Below are 22,922 nucleotides of genomic sequence, written 5' to 3'. Positions count from 1 at the left end.
CATGGAGAAAACATCACTATGAACAATAACAGAGTCAATGAGACTTTTCTTATTCCTTGCTTCTTCTCTCCATGTGAATATGTGCACATTCCCCCCCCCCTAATTTATGGAAACCAGTATAGTAAATTCTAAAGCAATCCATCTCCATCATATGATTCCATTTGGTCTTTCCTTTGCCCAGCAAAAACAAGGTCATTGACTATACTATCAGCTGGAGATAAAACATCCAAATGATGACAAGGTGTGAACCACTAACAATAAACAAGGAATGCATGTGCAAAAAAATCAAGTGCTACATTTAATAGCTACCATGAAAAGCAAAACTCAAACACTACACAGAGAACATTATTGGCCCATGTGATCAACAGCAAACCTCAAAGAACTTTACAAATCCACTTTAAAATCATACATGGTCTCAGTTCCAACCTCAACCATGTCCAATTCCATCTATAGTCTATAAAAATTCACCTACTTCTGTCAGAAACTTCAAATATCTTCAAGCACTACTCATCTTAACTTCCCATTTACAGAGTGTTCTACTCATTTTTGTTCAAAGATGATCCATGCATCTGTTTGGTCTGATATACCATTCCAAAGAATATTCAACTTATAATTTCCTCATTTTTATCTCCTTTGGCTGAGAATCTCTCTCTCTCTCTCTCTCTCTATATATATATATATATATATATATCCTTTATCAAGTTCATTTGCTGTCTCTATCCTTCTCCTAATGACAGCAACAGTTTGTACCCTTCTAAGTCCACCATGAGTGTGATAATGAGTGAGATAATGTTTCCAGTCTTCCATCCCAAACAAGTGTAATGAACATGTTACAGAAATAATCCTTATTGGTATGGAAACACTTATTTCACTCAATCCCCTCTTCCACTCTACATTATTAGCAGCTAACCAAGCCCTTCTTCTCCAAATGTCAGCATATCATAACTGGCTCTCAACCAAAACTATATCTGCCTTTACTGCTTATATTAAAGCACAAAACAGTTGCAAGAAAATCAATACATTCAAAAGAGATTCTGAAAGAGCTAAAAGCAGGAAACATGCATTTTTACCAAATGGCAGCCATACCTCCTCCTTGCCTTCTGCTGATGGCTTTGGCAACGCAACATCCACTGTTTCATTCTGATTGTTCTATTGCATCATCACTCACAGAAAAAAACAACCTTTTTGCCTTTTCATCTAATTCATGTGTGGCTGAGCTTAAAGAATGTTCTCCAACTATTTCAATCATTGACCACAAAATTACCTCTTTTAGACTTTTGTTAGAAAGAAATGAGAATTTTCCAAATTAGACACAAAATATTCTTCTTGTTTAGATGCCATTTTGTCCAATTGGTCTAAAAGGTGGTGCCCAGAGTTAACTCCCATTCTATACAGTCATCTTTTTATGCTTTAATTTTCCACTGGTATCTATCTATCCTGCAACATGGAACTTGCCAATTCAATAACTTCAGGAATTTTTTTCTAAAACAATGGAGAGAAAAACCATCAATACTCAATCCTTCATTACCAGTGGAAACTAATAAATGATTGCAAATGGATTCTGCCACTGTTGATCAAAATGTGATCTGCTTGCTTACTTACCTATGTCTCCCTTCTCTGGGCAAATACAATCAAAAAATCTGGTGAATCTCAGATGGTCACTCTTGATATCTCTGAAGTTTTCAACATGGTGTGGCACAAGAATCTATTAAACAAGCTTCAATCATTTGGTCTATCTATATATCTGGTATATTTGGACTGCCAGCTATTTGACTGGATGCACAGTATATGTGAATAGGTTCCTTATCTTCTAACTACACAACTATAGTGTTGGTGTTCCAGATGCTTTTGTTCTCTCATCCACTCTCTCTCTCTCGTCCTTCTACATATCACTCACTTACTCCAATTAACTACCAATCCAACACAGTTTTGCCGATGACAGCACACTACATGCCCCTTCCCCAAAACATGATAACATTATTGTAAAGTTAGGCAGATTTGGAAATTGTACATAGTAGGTAGACTTGAAAAGCAACATCTTGAGCAAAGAGGATACAAAGTCTTTGAGGTTAAGAATTCGTGGCCTGCAAAAGTGATGTTTGTGCCAGAAAATGTAAAGGGAGAACTAAGGTATTAAAAAAAAAATTGACTTATGAGTACTGAGGATCACTAGATTATCATTACTCATGGAAAGATGGTACGTAGACTAGCGTTTTTATAATAAGATCTTGAAGCTTGAAATGCTTGTGAACTGCAAGGAGAAATGGAAAGCACAAACACTTCTTTTTCCTCATCCATCAGATGATGGGGTGAGACCATTATGTACAAATCTTTGCCATCTGGTTCTACCCTTGGCCATTTAGGTTGTCTCTCTGACACTTGATAATAGTGACCTTTCCTTCAAAAATTGTAGTCAAGCTCTTTTTGGTCTACCTCTAATGATTCCATTCAAGACTATATTTGGTAATCTTCGAAAGGACATTCTCTGGAGGTGTCCAAACCATCTTAATTGCTTTCTTCTAAAAATCAAGATGAAGAATTCATCATAAAATATTATCAGAATTGTTTGATTTTAATGTCTTTATTTGTAAAATTTTCAGCTTAGCTTCATATCCATTGTCAATACAGTTATAGGAAAACACTAAAAAGAACAATTCAATTGAAAGCACGCGATATTATGTGCACTACTGGCTGCAAGAGAATAGCTCCATCTGCATTAATAGATATTCAAAATAAATTATAATACAGTAAAACCCCAAAGTTACGCGATAGGTGGGACCAACAAAAAGCGCGTAAGTCGAATTCGCGTAAGTCGGGGTATAATTTTGCATGTAACTGATATATACAAACATACAATTGGGACAAGGTTTACAAAAACACCTTTTTTTTAAGAAATATAATCATAATTGTAGTTTTTCGTACATAAAAAAAAAAATTTATTTCGATGTCGATGGTTTCATAAAATCTAATAGATTCGTCTGACGGCATAATGCCTTTTTCTTGTCACGCAAAATTTCTTCATAGCAAGCTAATGATTTTTTTATTCCTTGCTTTGTAGCTACAGTTCATTCCTAGTTAGAATGTATGTCCTCCAAAATCTGTAAACCTTTCTTTTATGATCGTTCTTATTGTGGATTCCTGTAGATGGAACTTCTTTGCTAGCTCACAAATTTTCATTCTGTCTTCAAAATCCTTAATAATGTTGAGTTTTGTTTCCAAAGTCAATGTTTTCCTTTTCTTGCTAGTTGTAGAAGAATTGGACTTGCTTCTTTTGAATGACATTATTATTTTTTATGTGATGAAATTTTTATCAAGAACATAACATTAGACAATTACAAGGTTTGCAGACTGTAAAGATCGTGTATGAATGGAGACCCACGAAACACATCAGTGCATGTTCACAGCATGTGCAATACTGGCAAATGTGGCCGGCACCTGAAAGAAACGACTAGTGGTGAGGCGTGAAGCAGGACAGGAATACGTAAATATAAGAAACTACGTAACTCCGGATTCACGTAAGTCGGGGGTATTACTGTATTATATAAGTAAAGTGGATATTAAATCTAGCATTATTTCAAAGTCGAATGTAGAAACTATTAAAGTTTTGTAAAAATAAGTTGACCCGAGAGCTCATGGGCAGGGCAGGTGGAAGCAGGCGCCGCCACAAAGGGAGCGTCAATGCCGGGGCACGGTTAATAAGTTCATTTTTAGGAAACAAAATTTTTATCATAAAAACAAAAAATTCTTAGAACGATCAATATTAAAATAAATAAAGCAGGATACACCGAATAAAAATTTAAAAAAATTGTATATTGCCGCCTCTTTGATCAGCCGGCTGTTTACAATTTTGCAGCGAAAGCACACTAAATTTGCCTGCAGAATGTTGTGTCTATTGCAGTCTATCTAAAGTGAAACGGTGAACGGTTTTTATGTGCAGAAACGAATTTTCATACAAATGACTGGCTAACTAGCAACAAATATTGCTAGTTAGCCAGGCATATGGTACGCATCTCAGTAGGCTACTGACAGCAGCGCAGTGCGAACTATTATTTCCTCTTTGTGTCGTATTGTGTAATAATTTCTTGTGGGTATAAAATAGAAATGGAATCAAAAATTTTAAAAAAAGTTATCTGGTGCACAAAATCGTAAGCGTCATGCTGCGAAAAAAGCAGTTATTAAGAAACAAACTGGGGTTCTTAATAAATTTGTTAACATATTCTGATGCTGATTGTAACCAACTCGATACATCAGAAATCAGTTGAAGAACCATGCATATCATCCAGTTTGCATGAAAGCACTATTGCAACTAATGAACAAGACACATGATTTAAGTGAAAAACATTTAGGAGAAGATTTGGTTGTAGTTCACCATGAAACTATCACATTGTTAGTTTCTGTAAATTTAGAAGATCCAAGTGATCTTTTAAATGGGGAAATATTGATGAAAAATTACAAGTTGTTTTAATTGAAATGGGGCCTGTTCTAAAGAAAAATATAATATATCCCAGAGATACATATGGTCATAAATTTGGCGACACGTATTATAACAGAAAAATGGAAAACGGGGAGCTCATGCAAAGAACATAGCTCATTTATTCTGAAACTTTAATTCTGATTTTTGCTTTTGTAGCAAACTTTTTGAACCTACTGAATCAAGTAGTCTTGAAGAAGGTCATAACGATTGGAGAAATGCAAGTACAACTTTGCATAGACATGAGACTAGTTTAACTCACATGAAAAATTTCTCAAAATGGAAGGAACTTGATAAAAATTTAATAATCAAAACTACTATTGATTGCCAGACTCAAAGCTTGTATGAAATGGAAAAGAAACATTGGACGAGTGTTTTAGAATGCTTGATTGAAATTATAAAATTCCTTGGTAGCCAAAATTTAGCTTTTCGCAGATCATCTGATAAATTATATGAAAGAAATAATGACAATTTTTTAAAATTAGTCGAAAACTGTTTGCAAAGTTTGATCCCGTTATGGAAAAATCACATTGAAAGGACCCTACATCGAAACAATAGAGTAAACTATTTGAGTAACGACAGACAAAATGAAATATTGGAAACTTTAAGTAACGCAATCAGGGATACAATTTTATTATCAATTCGAAAATCTAAATATTATTCCATAATTTTAGACTGCACACCTGATGCAAGTAAAACAGAACAAATTACCATTATTATTCACTTTCTTTCCTGTGACAATGGAATTGTCAAGATCAGGAAAAACTTTTTAGGTTTTGTAGATGTATCAGATTCCACAGGATGTGGTTTATGTGCAACAATAATGGAACAACTGGAAAAATGGAACATCCTCATTGAAGACATTCGAGGTCAAGGGTATGAAAGGGATAATACGGCAAATATGAAAGGGAAAAAAATATGGGCTCCAAAATTTCCTTTTGAACAAAAATCCTCAAACTTTTATGTGCCATGTGCTGCTCATACTTTAAATTTAATCATTAACAATGCAGCCAAAGTGAATGCAGATACAATTAGTTTCTTTGCAATTATTCAAGAAATATACAATTTCTTTTCATTCTCTTAAAAACATTGGGTAATCCTTTTAAAGTTCGTAAAAAAATTAACATTAAAACAGCCATCAAAAAAAGCGATGGGAAAGTAAAATTAATGCAATCCGCCCTCTACGATATCAGTTAGGAAAAATTTACGATCCACTTTTTGAAATTTTAAATAATGAAATTTTTAATAAAGAAACTTGGCATGAAGCACAAACATTATGTGCTAAAATAAAGGACTACAAATTTATTTGCTCTCTTATAACTTGGCATGATTTACTTAACAGAATAAACCTGTGAGAAAATGCTTCAAGACAAAAATATGAACATTACACTTGCTTTACAATCTATCGAAAACTTAAAAATATTCTTACAAGAGTATCGATCAGATACAAATTTTAAAGAAGTTCTAAAAACGGCAAAACAACTGAGTGAAGAGGTAGATGGAGAACAAGAATTTAAAACTGGTACGAAGTTCGATGACGAAAGAAGACACGACAATTTGACTATAAGCATCATGACAAAATGCCACAATCGCCAGAAGATAAATTTAGAGCGAATGTGTTTTCTACACTTCTAGACATTGCAACGTGTTCATTATTAGAATTTTGAACAACTAAAAACATTATGATAATTTAAATTTATTGTATAGATTACTGCAAATTAATAACAAAGATTTACGAAAAAATTGTGACGATTTAGAGATTCTCTTGAAAGACGGCAACAATAAAGATGTAAATGCAATAGAACTATATTACGAGTTATGTGCTTTCCGGGATATTTTTCGGAAGGATAATTTAAATATTCAAAACCCTTTCGATATTCTTAATTTTATTGTGTCCAATAATTTATCTTTCCCTAACTTTTCAATTGCTTTAAGAATACTATTAACCTTACCTGTTAGTGTAGTGAGCAGTGAACGTTCCTTTTCCAAGTTGAAATTGATTAAAACCTACTTAAGAACAAGTACTTCACGAAAAAGGCTTGTTAGTTTGGCGTTAATAGCTATCGAAAATGATATGTGCACGGAATTAGACGTTAAGACCATTATTTCTAATTTTGTGAATATGAAATCGAAAACCCTGAAATTTTAATTTAAAAAATTTCAAGTATATTCATGTAATTTAATTTATTTTCTGTTATTCTGTAAAGATGTTATTTTTTGAATATTTATATTAAATGTTCTAATTATTTCTGAATTCTTTTCTTATTTTCTCATCAATCTTTAGTTTCTTTTCTTTTCCTGAAAGATAATTCCACTTATAAAAATTATTAAAAAATATTTACAAGTTACTAAGAATTTAGTAACTTGTAAAATGCAAGAATTTTTTAAACTTTAGTTCAAATAAATTTTAACTTCAATTAAAATTCACTTTAATTTTGTTAGCGATTCTGGTCAGTGAGAAAGCTTTAATTCCTTTATCATTATATTCAATGATTAAATTGAAGTGGCTTTATCAAAATTTGCTTTAACTTTTGAGAATATTTTGAACATTCGGGTTTTTAACGATTATCCTGCCTTGTCAACACCTCCGGTTTGTTACATTTAGCGAACCAACGTGTGGATGTTCTGTCAAAATTTATTTAAGAAATTTCAAATAATTTAAATTTTTATTATCGTAGAAGAACCACACACGCCCTGATCATTACAGGGGCACTTAGCTAGAAATTGCATGCAGGCGGCAAAGACCCTAGCGCTGGTTCTGCTTATGGGAATACACTCACTGGGATTCATAAGTTGCCTTAGCACAGACTACTTAGAAAACATAAATGCTGACCAAGTGTCTATATATATATATATGCACTTTCTATTAGTCCATCTGGATAAGGTTTCACTGGCCTGACAGCTGTTTTGAACTAGTTGGTTCTCCTCAGAGCTAAGAAATTACAACAATTTTTATTCTATATGTTGATGGACTTTCAGAAAAAATGGCAAGATTACTTCGACAGATTAACATACAAGTCGCCTTCCATCCAGTTTGCAAACTTAATACATTCATTATCTCACCTAAAGAGAAATATCCTCCTCCTCTTTCTGATCCTGGAGTTTACAGAATCTCCTGCTCTTATGGCTTACGTTATGCTTAAGCAAAGCTGTTAACAGAGCTAATCTCAAGTGGTATGGTCATTTAATAGAATAGGAGAGGAAAGATTAGCAAAATAAATGTTCTCTTCCAGGATGTCAGGAAAAAAGATCCAGAGGAAGACCAAGATATAGGTGAATTGTATGCCATAGAAGATAGAAATATAAGATCTGACAACATTAAAGTCTTAATAGATTGATTTGGAGGAAAATTGTAGATAGGAAGTTAGTAATGATGTAAATTTTTCATGTAGTACTATCATATCCTGTATACACCCTTTGAAGATACATGTCAGGAATTTGATGATGATTCTCCTCAGAGACCAACCAGTAAATTTTAGTAAATACCAGTAATACTAGTACAAACCAGTAATTTTAGTAAATTACAATATATTAATTTATTAATTAATTGTTTTTAAATATCAACAAAAATTTAATTACAAATTAAGGAACACATGAATGGTGAGTATTAGTCAATATAATTTTTCAAAATTGATAAAATTTCAGACAACTGCTTGTGTTCAAGTTTGGGTTTGTTAATGTATGTCTCACAGCTTTCTTTGTAGCCTTTCCAGAAGAAAGTGACTTTTGTGTGATGTTTTGGTTTTGTTCCACTGAATTCTGTGATTTGTAGATAACGTGTGGCTTACTAAACCAGATTTGTTGGATTCTTTAAGTGAAATGCATTCCTGATATTCTTCAAGATGAATCTATGTAGATTTGGCCATAATAACATAAGCCACAAGACGGGATTCTGTAAGCTCCAGGATAAGAAAGAGGAGGATATTTGTCTTTAGGTGAGATAATGAATTTATTAAGTTTGCAAACTGGATGGAAAGTGACTCACTTTCCTCAACAGATTATGTTAATCTGTCGAAGTAATCTTGTTATTTTTTTTTTTTTGAAAGTCCATTAACATATGGAATAAAAATTCTGGTAATTTCTTCTTTAGGCAGGTTAGGATGACGCCCATAATTGATTATTTCTTCAATAGTTTTTGCATAAGGTAGTTCTGATAGTAAACAATTGTTTAGAAGTGAATCTGTAGAATAAAATTTTATAAGCTCTGTCGACTAAAGATTTGATTATACCATATTTCTGACAAGTGTGATGATAGTTAGAATCAATGTATTTACCAGTATGAGTTGGTTTTCTAAATACCGAGAACTGTAGACTACCATTTGATTGACACTGAATGAGAACATTCAGAAAAGGAAGACAATTGTTATCTTCTACCTCCAGGGAAAATTTGATTCTCGAGTTTATTGAATTAATTTTTCCAAGAAATTCATGAAGATCAGGCAAGGAGGAGTTCCATACAGCAAACACATCATCAATGTATCTGTACCAAACTGATGGTTTAGGTGGAAAAAAAAAAAAAAGTGTCCAGAATACATTGTTCAAAATGTTCCATAAAGTAATTGGCTAGAGTTGGGGAAAGGGGAGATCCCATAACTGTTCCCTCTATCTGTTTATTGGTTTGCTCTCGCATCTAAAGTATCCTGAACTAATAACAAAGTCAAACAATTTTATAATATCAGGAGGAAAATCTTTATGAAACAATTCAATCTTATTTGGCAGAGGGATATTTGTAAAGAGTGAAAATACAGCAAAACTAACTAGATCTATGGGTTGTGAGGAAGAAACCTGAATTTTTTTTTTTCTTAAAATTTATTGAATTTTTATGAAGGAAGCAGAATTTACAATAAATGTAGAAAGATGATTAGATAAGTATTTTGAGATTATACATAGGACATCCTATGCAGTTCACAATAGCACATCTTCTTTATGCAATTCAGGATTGACTACAGTCTTGGAGCAAAAGAATGATGAACTTTTAGTCATTTTTAGTGTTTCTTCACCCCAAGAATAAACTCGTACAAGAGGCTATTAAGTTTACTGATTTGTGTTTGAGCAGGGCCTCTATCAATGCTTCTGTATATAGAATGATCTCAAAGTAGAAGACTAAGTTTTTTAAAATAATTGTTCTTATTGTGAATTACAACTGCCTGACATCTGTTGGCTTTAGTAATAATTAGGTTTTATTATGTTTTAGAGGAGATAAGGCTTGAAATTCTTTTTTTTTTTTTTTTTTTTAATATAGATTATATTCAAGAGATATTGATTTAAATAAAATATATGCTGTTTGAAATCTTAATAGTGAAATCTAAATCTAAATAATCAAAATGGTATTTTGCACTACTGTATAGTCTAATCTTTTTTATAATATTGATATTTCATCAAATTTAAATCAATACTTTCTTGGATAAATCACCTCCTGAATGTAATTTATCCAAGAAAGAATTTCAAGCCTCATCTGCTCTAAAATGTAACCTAAATATTACTAAAGCCGACAAAGGTCCTGCAGTTGTAATTCATAAGAACAATTATTTTAGAAAACTCTTCTACTTTGAGATCATTCTATGTACAGAAGCATTGACAGAGATAGCAATCAGAAAAATTCTCACAGGTCTTGATAATTAATAAATCCCCTGGTCCAGATGGTATCCCTCCAATTCTGCTAAGGAATTGTGATCCAGAATTAACACCTATCCTGTAACACTCATACAAGTTATCATTAATGTCTAATAGCTACTCAGCAGAATGAAAGAAAGTCTTTATCCAAACAAAAAGTCAGCCATTACACTACTGTCTAAATGCAACAGAAAAGGTCATAAACAGCCAGCTCCTTCACCATCTGGAGATTCAATTAATTAGTGGTAATGAATATGGATTCCATCACCTCCATTCTACAGCAGATTTTCTTGCTAACCTTACATTTTTCAAACTTTTCCATGGAAGAGTTTGGAGAAACTCATGTGATTGCTATCAATATTTACAAGGCATCTGATCCTGTTAATATATTACTACCTTATTACCAGGCTGCTATCTTGTCAATAATGGTCCCCCTCTTGCCATATATTGAAAGCTTTTTCACTTGGTTGTACTATAAATTAAAGATGCCATGAAATTATATTCTTCATTTAATCCCTTACCCAAGTGTAAGCAAAAAATGTTTGCACATGAAGTATCTTCACAACTGGGCTACTTGTATATAGAGGCTTCACATCAATTACCTTAGTATCTCATAATGCAAAGCACATACTCTTTCAGATGTATATAATGCTATGTATTATGGGAAGGGCCACTACCCAGACTGGTTTCAACCTTTATTGAGATCTCATCAGTGGGAGTCAGACCCAGAAGAGATACTAAAGTTGAAGTAATGCACAAGTAATATCTCACATATAGTCAAAAGGTATCAAAAGTCAGATGCGAAGTCATTAGCCTCAATATACAAGTAGCCCAGTTGTGAAGATACTACACATGCAAACATTGTTTGCTTACACTTAGATAAAAGATGAAACCGAGATAATTGTTTGGAATCTTTAATTTACACCCTATGTCCAAAAAGAAACCAAACTTTTGATAGAAAATAAAACACAAACCAATTATAATTATTCAAATCATTCATTTCAATCAATATACTCTCCCTCAGCTTCGATACAGCGTTTGGCACGGTCAATCAATTCGTTAAATGAGTTTTTTATATCATTTTTTGGGATACTGTTGAGGGTTGTGATTACTGCTGCTTGAACGTTTTCAATGGTGTCATATCGCTTTCCTTTCATCAGCAAATGAAGTTTGGGGGGGGGGGGAGAAAAAGAAGTCACAGGGTGCTAAATCAGATTAATATGGTGAGTGATCCAACACAAAAACTGTCTCATAATGTTCAAATGATGAGATGGTGCATTATCGTGCAAAAGTGACCAGCTGCCTGCTTCACGATATTCATGCCGTACACGACGAATTCTCGCTATCAATCACTTCAAAACTTCGAGATAAAAATCACCATTGACCATTTGGTCAGGTGGAACGAATTCTTTGTAGATAATGCCCTTGGAATCATAGAAACAAATCATCATTGTCTTTACTTTTGACTTCTCCAAGTAACTTTTTTCCGGATGCCCCTCTTCTAGTGGTCTCCGCTCAGCACTTTGTTTCAGGCTCATACTCAAAATATCACGCTTCGTCACCAGTAACGATCATTTCAAGGAAGTTTAAGTCCTTACGAGTTATTAATGAGGTCCTTGTAGTGTTCAATTCAATACATTTTTTGGTCGTCAGTCAACTTGTGGGGAACAAATCGCAAATTCAATTTACGAAGGCCCAAACTTTTGGTCAAAATGTTGTGCATAGTTGATTTTAGAATCTCCAATTCATCTTCAATCAATCAATCTCATGGACGATTTAAGGTTTTCTTTGATGAAATCATGCACTTTTTGGATCTCAACTTCGCTCAGTCCAGTTTTTGGACAACTGGCTTTTCGTCGTCCTCAAGCTTCTCACAACCACTTTGAAATCACTTAAACCATTCATAAACTTGAGTACAGGATAAGCATTCATTTGACGCGTTTGGTAAAATTTTTACCAAGTTTAACACAAAAGTCAATCGCAGCTCTCCATTTGAAACTCATTTTCCAGCCGTTCATCAACACTCTTGGTACTATAACTCAGCTTCTAATGATTTCATATAATAGTTGACATCTTCTTCATAAACAGTTGACACAACACTAATGAAGGTTTCTGCTTTCAACAACAAAAAGATACAACAGGTGGCACCACTAGTTTCTTCTATTTTTGAAAAGTTTGGTTTTTTTTGGACAGAGGGTGTATAGTATATCCAAATGTAAAAAACATTCAACATCTCTAATCCAGAGTATTTTAATAATAAGGTATGACACCTTCTGACTTTGTATATGGGAAATTACTTCTGCATTACTTGAACCAAGGTTCAATGCCAGCTTAGTAGGCTGAGTAGTTAGCGTATAATTATAATAATAATAATAATAATATATGATTCGATGTTTTCTCAGGATGATTATCATCTGCATGAAAAAATAACTAATTCTAAAACAAGAATGATAGACACGAAATTGAAACAATGGAATGCAAATGGAAAAAAATTTACAAGAAGTAGGTTACACAATTGCTCCTTCATAAACTGAAGATTTCACCAGATTCATCCAAAATCTAGAAGTTAAAGACCAGTGACACTTCATTAATCATATCATCTCCTTTCTGCATTTTGCCTCATTAAATGTATAAGGATTCCACAGGCAAGTTAAACAGGAAACTATATGGAAATGTATGCTACACCATAATATCACATTTTTGTTTCTCCAAGAAAAACATGCTTCAGCATATATAAAGATATGAAAACATTAACAGATAGATATCCACTTCTTTCTTAATGAAGCTTTGGAAGACTTAACAGTGATGAAAAAGATGTTCTTATTCTTGCCTGCCCCCTCTTTGGTTCATTTTGTAATATCCAAAGGGATGCAGAAGGGAGAATCTTGACAACAGACTGGAAATACTGTGGATATGTAATAAAGGTTATAAATGTTATGCTCCATCCAATGGAACAGTCAGACAAAAATTCCTGCAGGAATTGCAGTCATTTTTATATGGTGCCCACAACGTCATAGCAGCTGGAGATTGGGAATGTATTGAAAACCCCACATTAGACAAAACAGGACAAAAGTGGGATATGTACAATTAAAAATGTCTTGACAATGCTCAACTAGTAAACATATGGAAGATTTGCAATCTTAATCTCCATGCTTACACATACATGAATCATCATCAAATTCCTGATATATACCCTCAAGAGGTATACAGGATATGACAGTACTACATGAAAAATTACATCATTACTAACTTCCTATCTACAATTTTCCTCCAAATCAGTCTGTTACCTGTCAAGACTCCAACATTATTAGATCTTATATTTCTATCTTCTAAGGCAGCATTTTCCAAATGGTGGGTCACGACCTGGCACCGTGTCACGTGCCGGTCCCCTTAAAAAATCTCTTGAAAACCTAGGTGTTTCGTTTTGGGGTTTTCTTTTTTTCACAAAACTCTAAAATACAAGTAAATAGCGTTTAATCAGGACTAATGAATAAATAATTTAATTAATAGAGATGAAAAATGCACTCTGTTCGCCATTTCACAGTCTTGGTTTGCGGTAAAGTAGCTCAACTAATGGCGAGGCTGCGCAGCGGCAACCGCGCAACCAGCCAAATGGTTTTAAAACAAATGCGTCTTTCTGGCGTTTTGTTTAAAATGCCAGAAAGCTGAGTATTTTGCTGGCATGTCAACGATTTACAGGTGATATCCTTTCATACGCTTATAAATTATTCAAGTTTTTTTTTTTAATTGTTACAATACGTACAAGCTGAATTTTGTTTTACACAAGACAGCAACTATAAAGACATGCATATGATTGGTGTGGTATTAACAAAAGATCGCGTAACCCAAAGACAAAAGCAACCGACAAGTGTTGAGTTGAAATGCTAATTCTCTTCAATCGAATTACATAACATCTGAAACTGTCATAACAGCATTCACTATAAGTTTTAACACATTCACAACAGGGTGTCATTTATCGTTCCAATGGAACTTCTCATTAAAGACTGGCTCAACTCACACAAACGTTTCAACACCCTTGGTTGAATTTTATGGCTTCTTGTTTGCGTTTGAGGTGGCAGGGGAACTCACACATTCATTATATAGCATGTTTCAATTCTTGGTAATCTTTTATTTTAAGTTAGCCTTTGTGATCTGTCATAATGACATCAAGAATTTCAAATGCAATAAAACAAACTTATTTCATAATTGAAAAATTGGACAATAGTTTTTAGTTAGATACTGTGTTTCGGTGCAACATATGGTTTTGCTTAAGTCTATACAGCATAGTTTCTGTGAGAGAGGACATGTGATTTATTACTTAGTGCCGTTTTTATTCCATCTGTCTCTAATTGCACTATTTGTTGAGAATGTCACAGACTGCAAAAGCCTCTGTACAGTACCTTATTCAGTGATGCAATAAAACTAAATTCGATACTTATAACTACTTGCGCGATATGGGCAGACACAAATTTAACGAAGATAAATTGTAGACCACGTTGTATAAGTACCACGTTATACGAGGGTTACCTGTACATCTTTTTTCATATTTTATAAAAATTCAGCAAAATCAATGAATTAGCTGCTAATGCAGACAAGACAAGACAAAATTAAATTAATGTCTTGTAACCATACAACCCCTCAATCATTGGCTCTCTACTCATAAACTCCCTACCACCCCCCCCCTCCCCTCACAAAAAACACTTTTAAAATAGTGTACGCTTACTAATACAAGCCTATGTCATGATCCCAAGACACACGTTCAATGAGTGCATAAATTTTACAAAAGATACATACCAGAAAACCATCCAAACATACATCGTGCAAAAAATACACATAACATTCCTTAAAAAATGCCTCAATCACAACGTCACACCAAAATTCACGGCGACAGCACAATTCCAGGAAACAAAAAAATTTGCTACCGGGCTTCCTGAGCACTCATAAAACAGGCCATAAATGACAGACTTAAAAAGAAGCATCAAGCATATTCATATGTTCACAAAACAAAAAACAGATCGAAAACTTTACTGACCCCAAACGAATGGGCAGTTTTTTCAGAAAATATCCAATTGCACATCAACCCTACACTCCCTAAAAAATCAAAACAAGATAGACAAAACCAGAACGAAAAACACAACACCCTGCACCACACGCACCCCCCTTGTATGTTCAGACAAATCAAAACCCACAACAACAGTTACCCGATACGGCCAATAGTCTCCTATAAAAACACCACCACAGCACCTTTATCAAAATTCGTGGCCAAACTACTCAAACCATTAATTACAACGTCAAACTCTATGATAAAAAATACGGACAAACTTTTCCAGAAAATAAATAGCATAACCCTATCCCAAGAAGACATCCTCGCTTCATTGGATGCAGCTTCATTATACACTAACCTGGACATTCCCAGAACATTACACATCGTATACACGCTACTCACAGAAGACCACACCCAACACTCTCGTACAAAATTAACACCTAATGATATTATAAACTTAATCAAACTAATAATCTCGGCAAACTTTTTCAAGTTCAACAACAACATGTATATTCAAATTTTCAGACTCCTATCGGCCAAAACATCAGCGGACAACCAGCAGAATTATTCCTAGCACACATAGAATCACTCCTACTCCACCCTTCTTCCTCCCCCCCCCCCCAGCATCACCTTTTATGGCAGATACATGGACGATATTCTGTGCATTGGAAAAACCAACACACATCACCACCTTACAAGCATCTCTTAACAGTTCCAGCAACAGACTAAAATTCACCATAGAAACCGAATAAAACAAATCCATCATTTTCTTAAACTTGACATTAATCAGAAAAAACAACAAAATAGCCATGAAAATATACACAAACCCACGCATATCGGAAACTACCTCCATTTCTACTCATACCATCCATATTCTTTTAAAAAATTGGTCACAAAAACACCACCACAGCACCTTTATCAAAATTTGTCATCTTTATCATCCTACCACAATTCACAAGTGCTTACAAGTTTTCAACCAACCATAATTATCTCAACACAGAAATAAAAAAATTAACACAGATTTTTAAAAATCACAACTATCCCACACAACTAATAAATTATGCAAACAAGACAACAAAAACTTGTCAAAACAACCCAACAACCAAAACAAACTTCCCAACACAAAAAGTTATCAAATTGCCATAAATCCAGAACATATACAAAGCCTACAAATACATTTTCAAACACTGACTATAAACTGGTATTCACCACAAACCAAAAATTGGCAAACCTTCTAAAACCCATATATACAAAGAAATATGGGAACACTACAACATAGTCTACAAATTTCCCTGCCAAAAAGACTGTAATATCACCTACACAGGTTATAACATCAGGTCTTTATGGGCAAGACTACAAGAACACTTCCATGACTGTAACATCCCTATTCCAGAACATTTAAACACTAAAAAACGCAACATCAAAAAGAAAAATAGAATACAAAGTACAGGGAAAACAGAAATAGCAATTCACGCCCTTGAACAGAAACATACCCTGCAAATCGACAAGGCCATCATAATAGACAGACAAGACAACGAAACAATGCTTAGAATATCGGAAACGATAGCCATAAAATATGACGAGAACTCACTCAACGTCCACCGACCCTACATAATATCCGAGTGTTCGAAGCTCCACAACATAAAAATTAGTTCACAACTCCGATCAACAGGCGATAACACGAACACTTAAAAGGCAGAAACACCAAGCCGACATGACATAGCATCCACTTCCTCCATGAGTTCAGAGGATGACTGACATGGTCGAAACAGCTCGCACCCCGTCAACCCTTTCCCTGGTCCCCTGTTTCCACATAAACCCTTCCCCTTCCTCTAAAAAACAGTTTCTAATTTCAACCCTCTTTTTTTTTTTTTTATCTTTTTCCACCCTGCAAAAAAAGCCCTTAAAAATAATATATGTATATCTACTCTATAATATAAAATGATAAGTTTTTTTTTGTAACATTTTTTTCAAGTTATTTGAAACATTTTGAAACTCAAGGGCTACCCTGAGTGTCGAGTTTTCAAAATTCGAGTCATCAGAATTCAAGGAGAACCAGCCTAGCCCACCAGTCCGGAATTCGAGTCATCAAAATTCGAGGAGAACTGGCCTACCGGTCCGGAACTCGGGGGAGGTCATAGGCGCCAGGGTGGCGGAACCCCCTTTTCGAGTCATCAGAATTCAAGGAGAACAGACATACCAGTCCGAAACTCGGGGTGGTTTGGCGCCGTAAGCATCAGGGGGTGGAGCCCACTAGTATTATATAAAAAAACTTAGGTTTTTTCAAATTAATTCTCCCACATTGCCTAAGCTCCCCATCTTTATCCCTACATACTCCCCATAATAGCAGAAGTATGAACACTGCAGAAAGAAGACAGGCAATAACATCCAAGAAAAGGTATTTGCAAATTTTCTTCTATTATGCTACATATATTTGTCTCTAAAATAGATCTGCAATGCTCTAACAACTCTTGAGTAAAAAGCCAATGACATTTAAAAAAGGGGCACTCCTAAACAAAAACAGGCAAAATAGCTGTAAAAATAATAACAAAATTAACAGTTTTTGGAAGTGCATTCTTGGAATAATTTCTTTTGGACTAACTCCTAAGAGAGAACACCCTCCTTGCTATACTTGAAATTCCCTTCTTGACTTACCCAATATTATCAGTTCAAGAACTTATATACAAAACACTGAAACTTTAGAAGACTGGAAAATTGGGCCACTTTCCTTTTCTTCTAAATCATAGTACTTAAAATCAGAATCTTTTCTGCTTAGCTCAGTTGTACATAATTATTACAGACATTATAATTGCTTTTCTTCAGCTTCTGTAAAGTAAACCTGTGTAATTTTTTTGGTTCAGCTGATACAAAGAAGTTAAAAAGGAATTTCTTCAACTATCAAACAAGCATAGAGGCTTTGGGCTTCCATTCTTAAAATATATTATTTAAGCAACACGGCTTCAAAAATCCATGAAATGTTGCAGACCATTCACATATGTGCAGACCTTTCCGGTAATACGAGTTCTTCCCCTATTTGGAGTAAATGATTATAAAGATCCAAAAGCTGAGATTGTCCCTGAATACTACAGTCTTTGCTTAACTCTAAGTTTGTTACAACATTCAGACATTGATGCTCTTTCCATTAATAAAAGATAAAAGTAAAATTTGGTATAAAGAAATCTTTAACTTCTTTTGTGAGGAACTTCCACAGTTGAATACTGACAACTACATTTTGTTTCATAACTTACTGAAGTTCCAAGGATACCTTAACAGGAGGGATCTTGCTTGGAGAATTGGTATTGACCGGAAGGTAGCTATACACATCAAATGGAGGCACTTTAACATTGGAGATCCAATCTACGATATCTGTTACCAATTGGAAACAGTACAACATGCATTCTAAACATTCTGTCCTCTTGCCCTGCATACGTGGAACAGATTATGTAATGTGTTAGGAATTCCATTACTTACAGTATTTGCCATCTGTCAGCAATAAGAAGACAATTTTTATTTTTATAATTAATGAAGTAAAATACTATTTGACATACAAATGCTTTGCAATATTGTACTGTGGAAATTTTACTGTTCATTCAGTCAGACTGTTTTTGTATTTAGAAAGAAGCATTCTGGGAGAGATCAAATTTTTGGCTAGGTGGTGTAGACCACACATTTTGCAATATTCATCAGGGGAAGATAAAATTCTATTTTTACTATGAGAGGTTTTTTAAAATGATTCCATCCTCTTAGTTCAATGTGGTCTTATGGTGACATTGAACAAAACAATTGCAGGGATGACTGGAGAGTAATCCCAGATAGAGAAGGCCAACTCAAGGCAGTCAAACTCAGATAAGGCTAACCACATGGGTATCAGTCATTTTTGCACTTTAGTTTCAATTGGTTTTTTGGTTGTCCATCTGCATAAGACTGGTGAAAAAGAAAATGATAACCTCTGGCTATAGAATGACATAAAAGAGCTGAGGCCTGTTTCTCTATCCCTCATATTATCTACATGTCTTTTCTTTCTCCTAACACTATCAGGCTCTCTTGCACCCCTATACTAACTACTCCTTTATTTTTTTTACCTAAATAAGAGTCAAAACTGGTCTGGGTAGTGGTCATTCCCATAATACATAGCATTATACACATTCAAAAAGGTGTATGCTTTGCATTATGGGATACTAAGGCAATTGATGTGATGTTATTAACCTCTATATACAAGAATCCCTCTCGTGAAGATACTTCATGTACAAACATTGTTTGCTGACACTTGGATCAAGGGTTAAATGAAGAATATAATTTCTTGTCATGTTTAATTACATGGCCTGTTTGGAGCACTGCCCAGTTCTCCAGATGGGTCACTTTCTTCATGTAAGAACACAAGCATCCATGTCCACTATTGACATTCATGCATGGTGTAACTCAAACTTATTGAACTAACTTCTCATGTTCTTCCTTCATTCCATCTCCCTCTGTTCTCTGGAGCAGCCTTCCTCGTTACCATTTTCAAATAAATACAACCCATTCCTAACCCCCCCCCCCATCATTTCAAGAAACATGCTAAAAGAATTCCTTCTTTCTAACTTGACCATCCACAGCACTTTTGTGTTTTAGGTTTTGTAACTTCTTGTGTAGGATGGGATATATAAAAAAAAAAAAAATTTACAAAGGATGGAAAGCAGGCCATTAGATGCCAATTTATTGAGAGGCACTCTATGCCAGACTATCAAATGCACTGGAAATGTCAGAGAGGTTCCAGCAACAGATAGCCAAGATGAACTGATATCTGGCCTATAGAATTGTGTATGAGGACAGATTGAGGGGATGTGTGTGGTCTTCAAAGCTTGAGAAATAGATGGAAAAGAGAAGGTACAATATGAACGAACAACTTGGTAAAGGTTGGGGTCCTACAGTAGAGTATGCATGATATTTTATAGTTGGGAAGAATGGAACTCAGTCATTCATGACAACTGAGTAATTTTTTTTTTTTTTTTTAAATGTTGGCCCATACATAAGAGGTTGGTTGATCAACCAATAGTACATTGGTATCATATATGGATAGTGGTAATGGTACAGTTCAGAAAATTTGAGAGATCAATGTTCCAATGGTGCACAGCAAATGTGTGAAATAGGCTACTTGAGGATGTTGCAAGTACATCTTCAATGAATGATATGCTGAATATTTAAGTATGGTTTAACCTATCAATCCTTAACTTTCTGGAGGATCCTGCATAATAATCTTTTTTTCCTTTAATTATAAATGGTGAAAATTACTGTCAGTTGGAATGCCAATATGAAATTCTGAAAGTGTCACCACAAACTTTCACAAATGATATTGATAATAATTCACACGGAACTACTGAAATGGATGTTTAAAACATAAAATCAACATATTCTCTTGTACATACATCTATAACTAAGAGTTGTCAAAATGCTGTAATATATTTGAATGCAGTTTCACCATTCTTAGCTCTCTTTCATTGTCTGATGTATGTAGAACATCAGACAGTGAAAGATGTTCTCTCAATATATTATTAACAATATTTTGAAGTTTGCTTTGAAGAAATTTATAAATAAAAACAGAAATTGAAATAATACATATAAATAATAACTAAAATGAATTAATACTCACACATCCTGGAAATCATCCAAATTTGTGGAAGGAGTAAACACATCTAAAAGACCAATTACCTGAAATTATTAAAGATTTATTAGTATACAATTGTATTTTAACCATTCATAAATAATGTCTCATATACTAAATAACTGAATTGGGGTGACTTGGAGACTTCCCGACAGTCTAAAGAGTGTTGTAAACCAACAGGGGGCATCTGACCCAATGGTGCCCAGTCCTCTCCTTTCCCTGATGCACCTATACTAGGAATCTACTTAGATGCTGAATAGTATAAAATATTGACCAGTATTCTATACTATCCCTGTTGTTTTTGTTTGGAAGCTAAGGCAAAGTGAATATTCAGCTCTTGCAATAACCTCAGCTTCAACAAAATTGAAGACAGGCACCATAAGCATATGAAGCATCAGAATGAGGGGGGAGGAAGCTAGAAGAGAAATTATACATGTACAAAGTCGACATAATTGCCATGACTAAGATGAGATAACACAAGTGAGATCATGCTAAATAAATAAAACATGATTTATCAGGACAGGAAATTAATGAAAAGAGAAAGCAGCTAGTGTGTAACCCAAACTAAACATGAAGATAAACTTCTTGAAGGTTAAATAAAATGTGGATATAATTTCTCTCTTCATGAATGGTTCCAGTCTTTTCTGAATGATCTTAAGTAAGACTTGACTTGCATAAGAAATCAGTGCTATAGTTCTGTAATTTTTGCACTCTCTTGCATCACCTTTCTTCGATAAAAGTATATAAACTGATTTTTTTCATTCCCTAGGTCATGTAGTTGTGATCCAAATTCACTGACATAGAGCTGTTAAAATTTTAACTGTCTCTTTTCTCAGGGCTTTAAATTTTAACTGTCTCTTTTCTCAGGGCTTTGAGCTGCTCAATAGGCATTCCATTCCCTCCTGATACTTTCTTACTGGATAACTGTTGCAGTGCCCACCTCACCTCACTCTCCAGGTGGTACTGGCTCCTGTGTATAATTCTACTCTATGAATTTCTCAGTAATTTTGAAGTCCTTTCTGTAAAGGGCTTCTGTATACTCTTTCTGACTTTCATCGATGTCTGCAACTTCTGTAAAATATCCTTTATGTTTACTTTTCAATATTGTTACCTTGGCACTAAAACTTTCCCTGATCTTTATGAAACAATCTTTTGTTTTTCCTTTCTTGTTTTGGTTTTCTATTTGTTGGCATTCCTGGTTAAAGTATTTTTCCTCATCTCTTTTGGCTTGTCATTGAAACTCTGCATTGAAATGCTGTACTTCCTGTAAATTTCCTGTGGCCTTCATTTTCCTCCTTTCCTGAGCAGTTTTGATGGCATCTTCTGACAGACATTTAAACTTCTTCTTGCAAGCTGTTGGAATATTCTTCTTTGCTTCTGTTTTAATTATATCTTTAATCTCTTCTTATAGTTCATCTGGTTCTCTTTCACACAAATTGAGTGTGTTGAATCTGTTCTGTATACTAATATTGTATTCAGCTGGTATGTTTCCAAGATCACATCTGATTGCCACTTGTGTTGTTTTCAGTTTCTGTAATTTCACATGTATCGTAGCCACTAATAATTCATGGACTGTTCCACAGTCTGCACCTGGAAAAGTCTTGATAGACTGAATTGCACTTCTCCATTTTGTCTTTGTCCAAGTATATAGTCAATTTAATTCCGTATTGTCCATCAGGAACAATCTTTGTTTGTGCTATTTAAAGCAGGTGTTAGCAACAAACAAAGAATTCTCTGCACAAAACTCAACTAGTCTCTTCCCTGCAGTGTTACAAACACCTAAACCAAAATGACCTGTTATTCCTTGTTTTCTCCCACTTTTGCATTCCGATCTCCAATAAGTAACCATATTCTTGCTTTGGTGTTGCATCTATCATTTCTTATAACTTGCCATAAAAATCTTCTATGTCTTCTTCTGGTGGCTCTATAGTGGGTGCATAAACCTGTATGACGGCCATATTCATTGGATGTTCACTGACTCAGAGAAATGATTCTGTCACTCACTGGATTATAATCTAATACATAACCTAGCCATATTTTTCCTGAGTAAGATACTCCATTTTTATGACTTGTCTCATGTCCTGAGTAATACACCATATAGTTCCTTGACTGAAAATGGCCCATTCATGTCCATCTAAGTTCACTTATTCCCA

General features: G+C 34.4%; 1 protein-coding gene across 6 annotated transcripts in view; it reads right to left on the bottom strand.

The window, feature by feature from the left end:
* The window catches only part of LOC150109944 (mitogen-activated protein kinase 14-like), a 354,973-nt gene that overhangs the window by 293,600 nt on the left and 38,451 nt on the right, over positions 1 to 22,922 (bottom strand). For all 6 annotated transcript variants that reach the window (XM_090397321.1, XM_090397320.1, XM_090397323.1 and 3 more), the window contains one exon: positions 20,758 to 20,816. In XM_090397321.1, the coding sequence (XP_090253447.1) occupies positions 20,758 to 20,816 (59 nt within the window). The remainder of the gene's footprint in view (positions 1 to 20,757; positions 20,817 to 22,922) is intronic.

This window comes from Typopeltis vanoorti, chromosome 1 (assembly GCF_054136105.1).
Source record: "Typopeltis vanoorti isolate ZY-2024b chromosome 1, IOZ_Tvanoo_1.0, whole genome shotgun sequence".
Taxonomy (NCBI): domain Eukaryota; kingdom Metazoa; phylum Arthropoda; class Arachnida; order Uropygi; family Thelyphonidae; genus Typopeltis; species Typopeltis vanoorti.
This window is presented reverse-complemented; position numbering and strand designations above follow the sequence as displayed.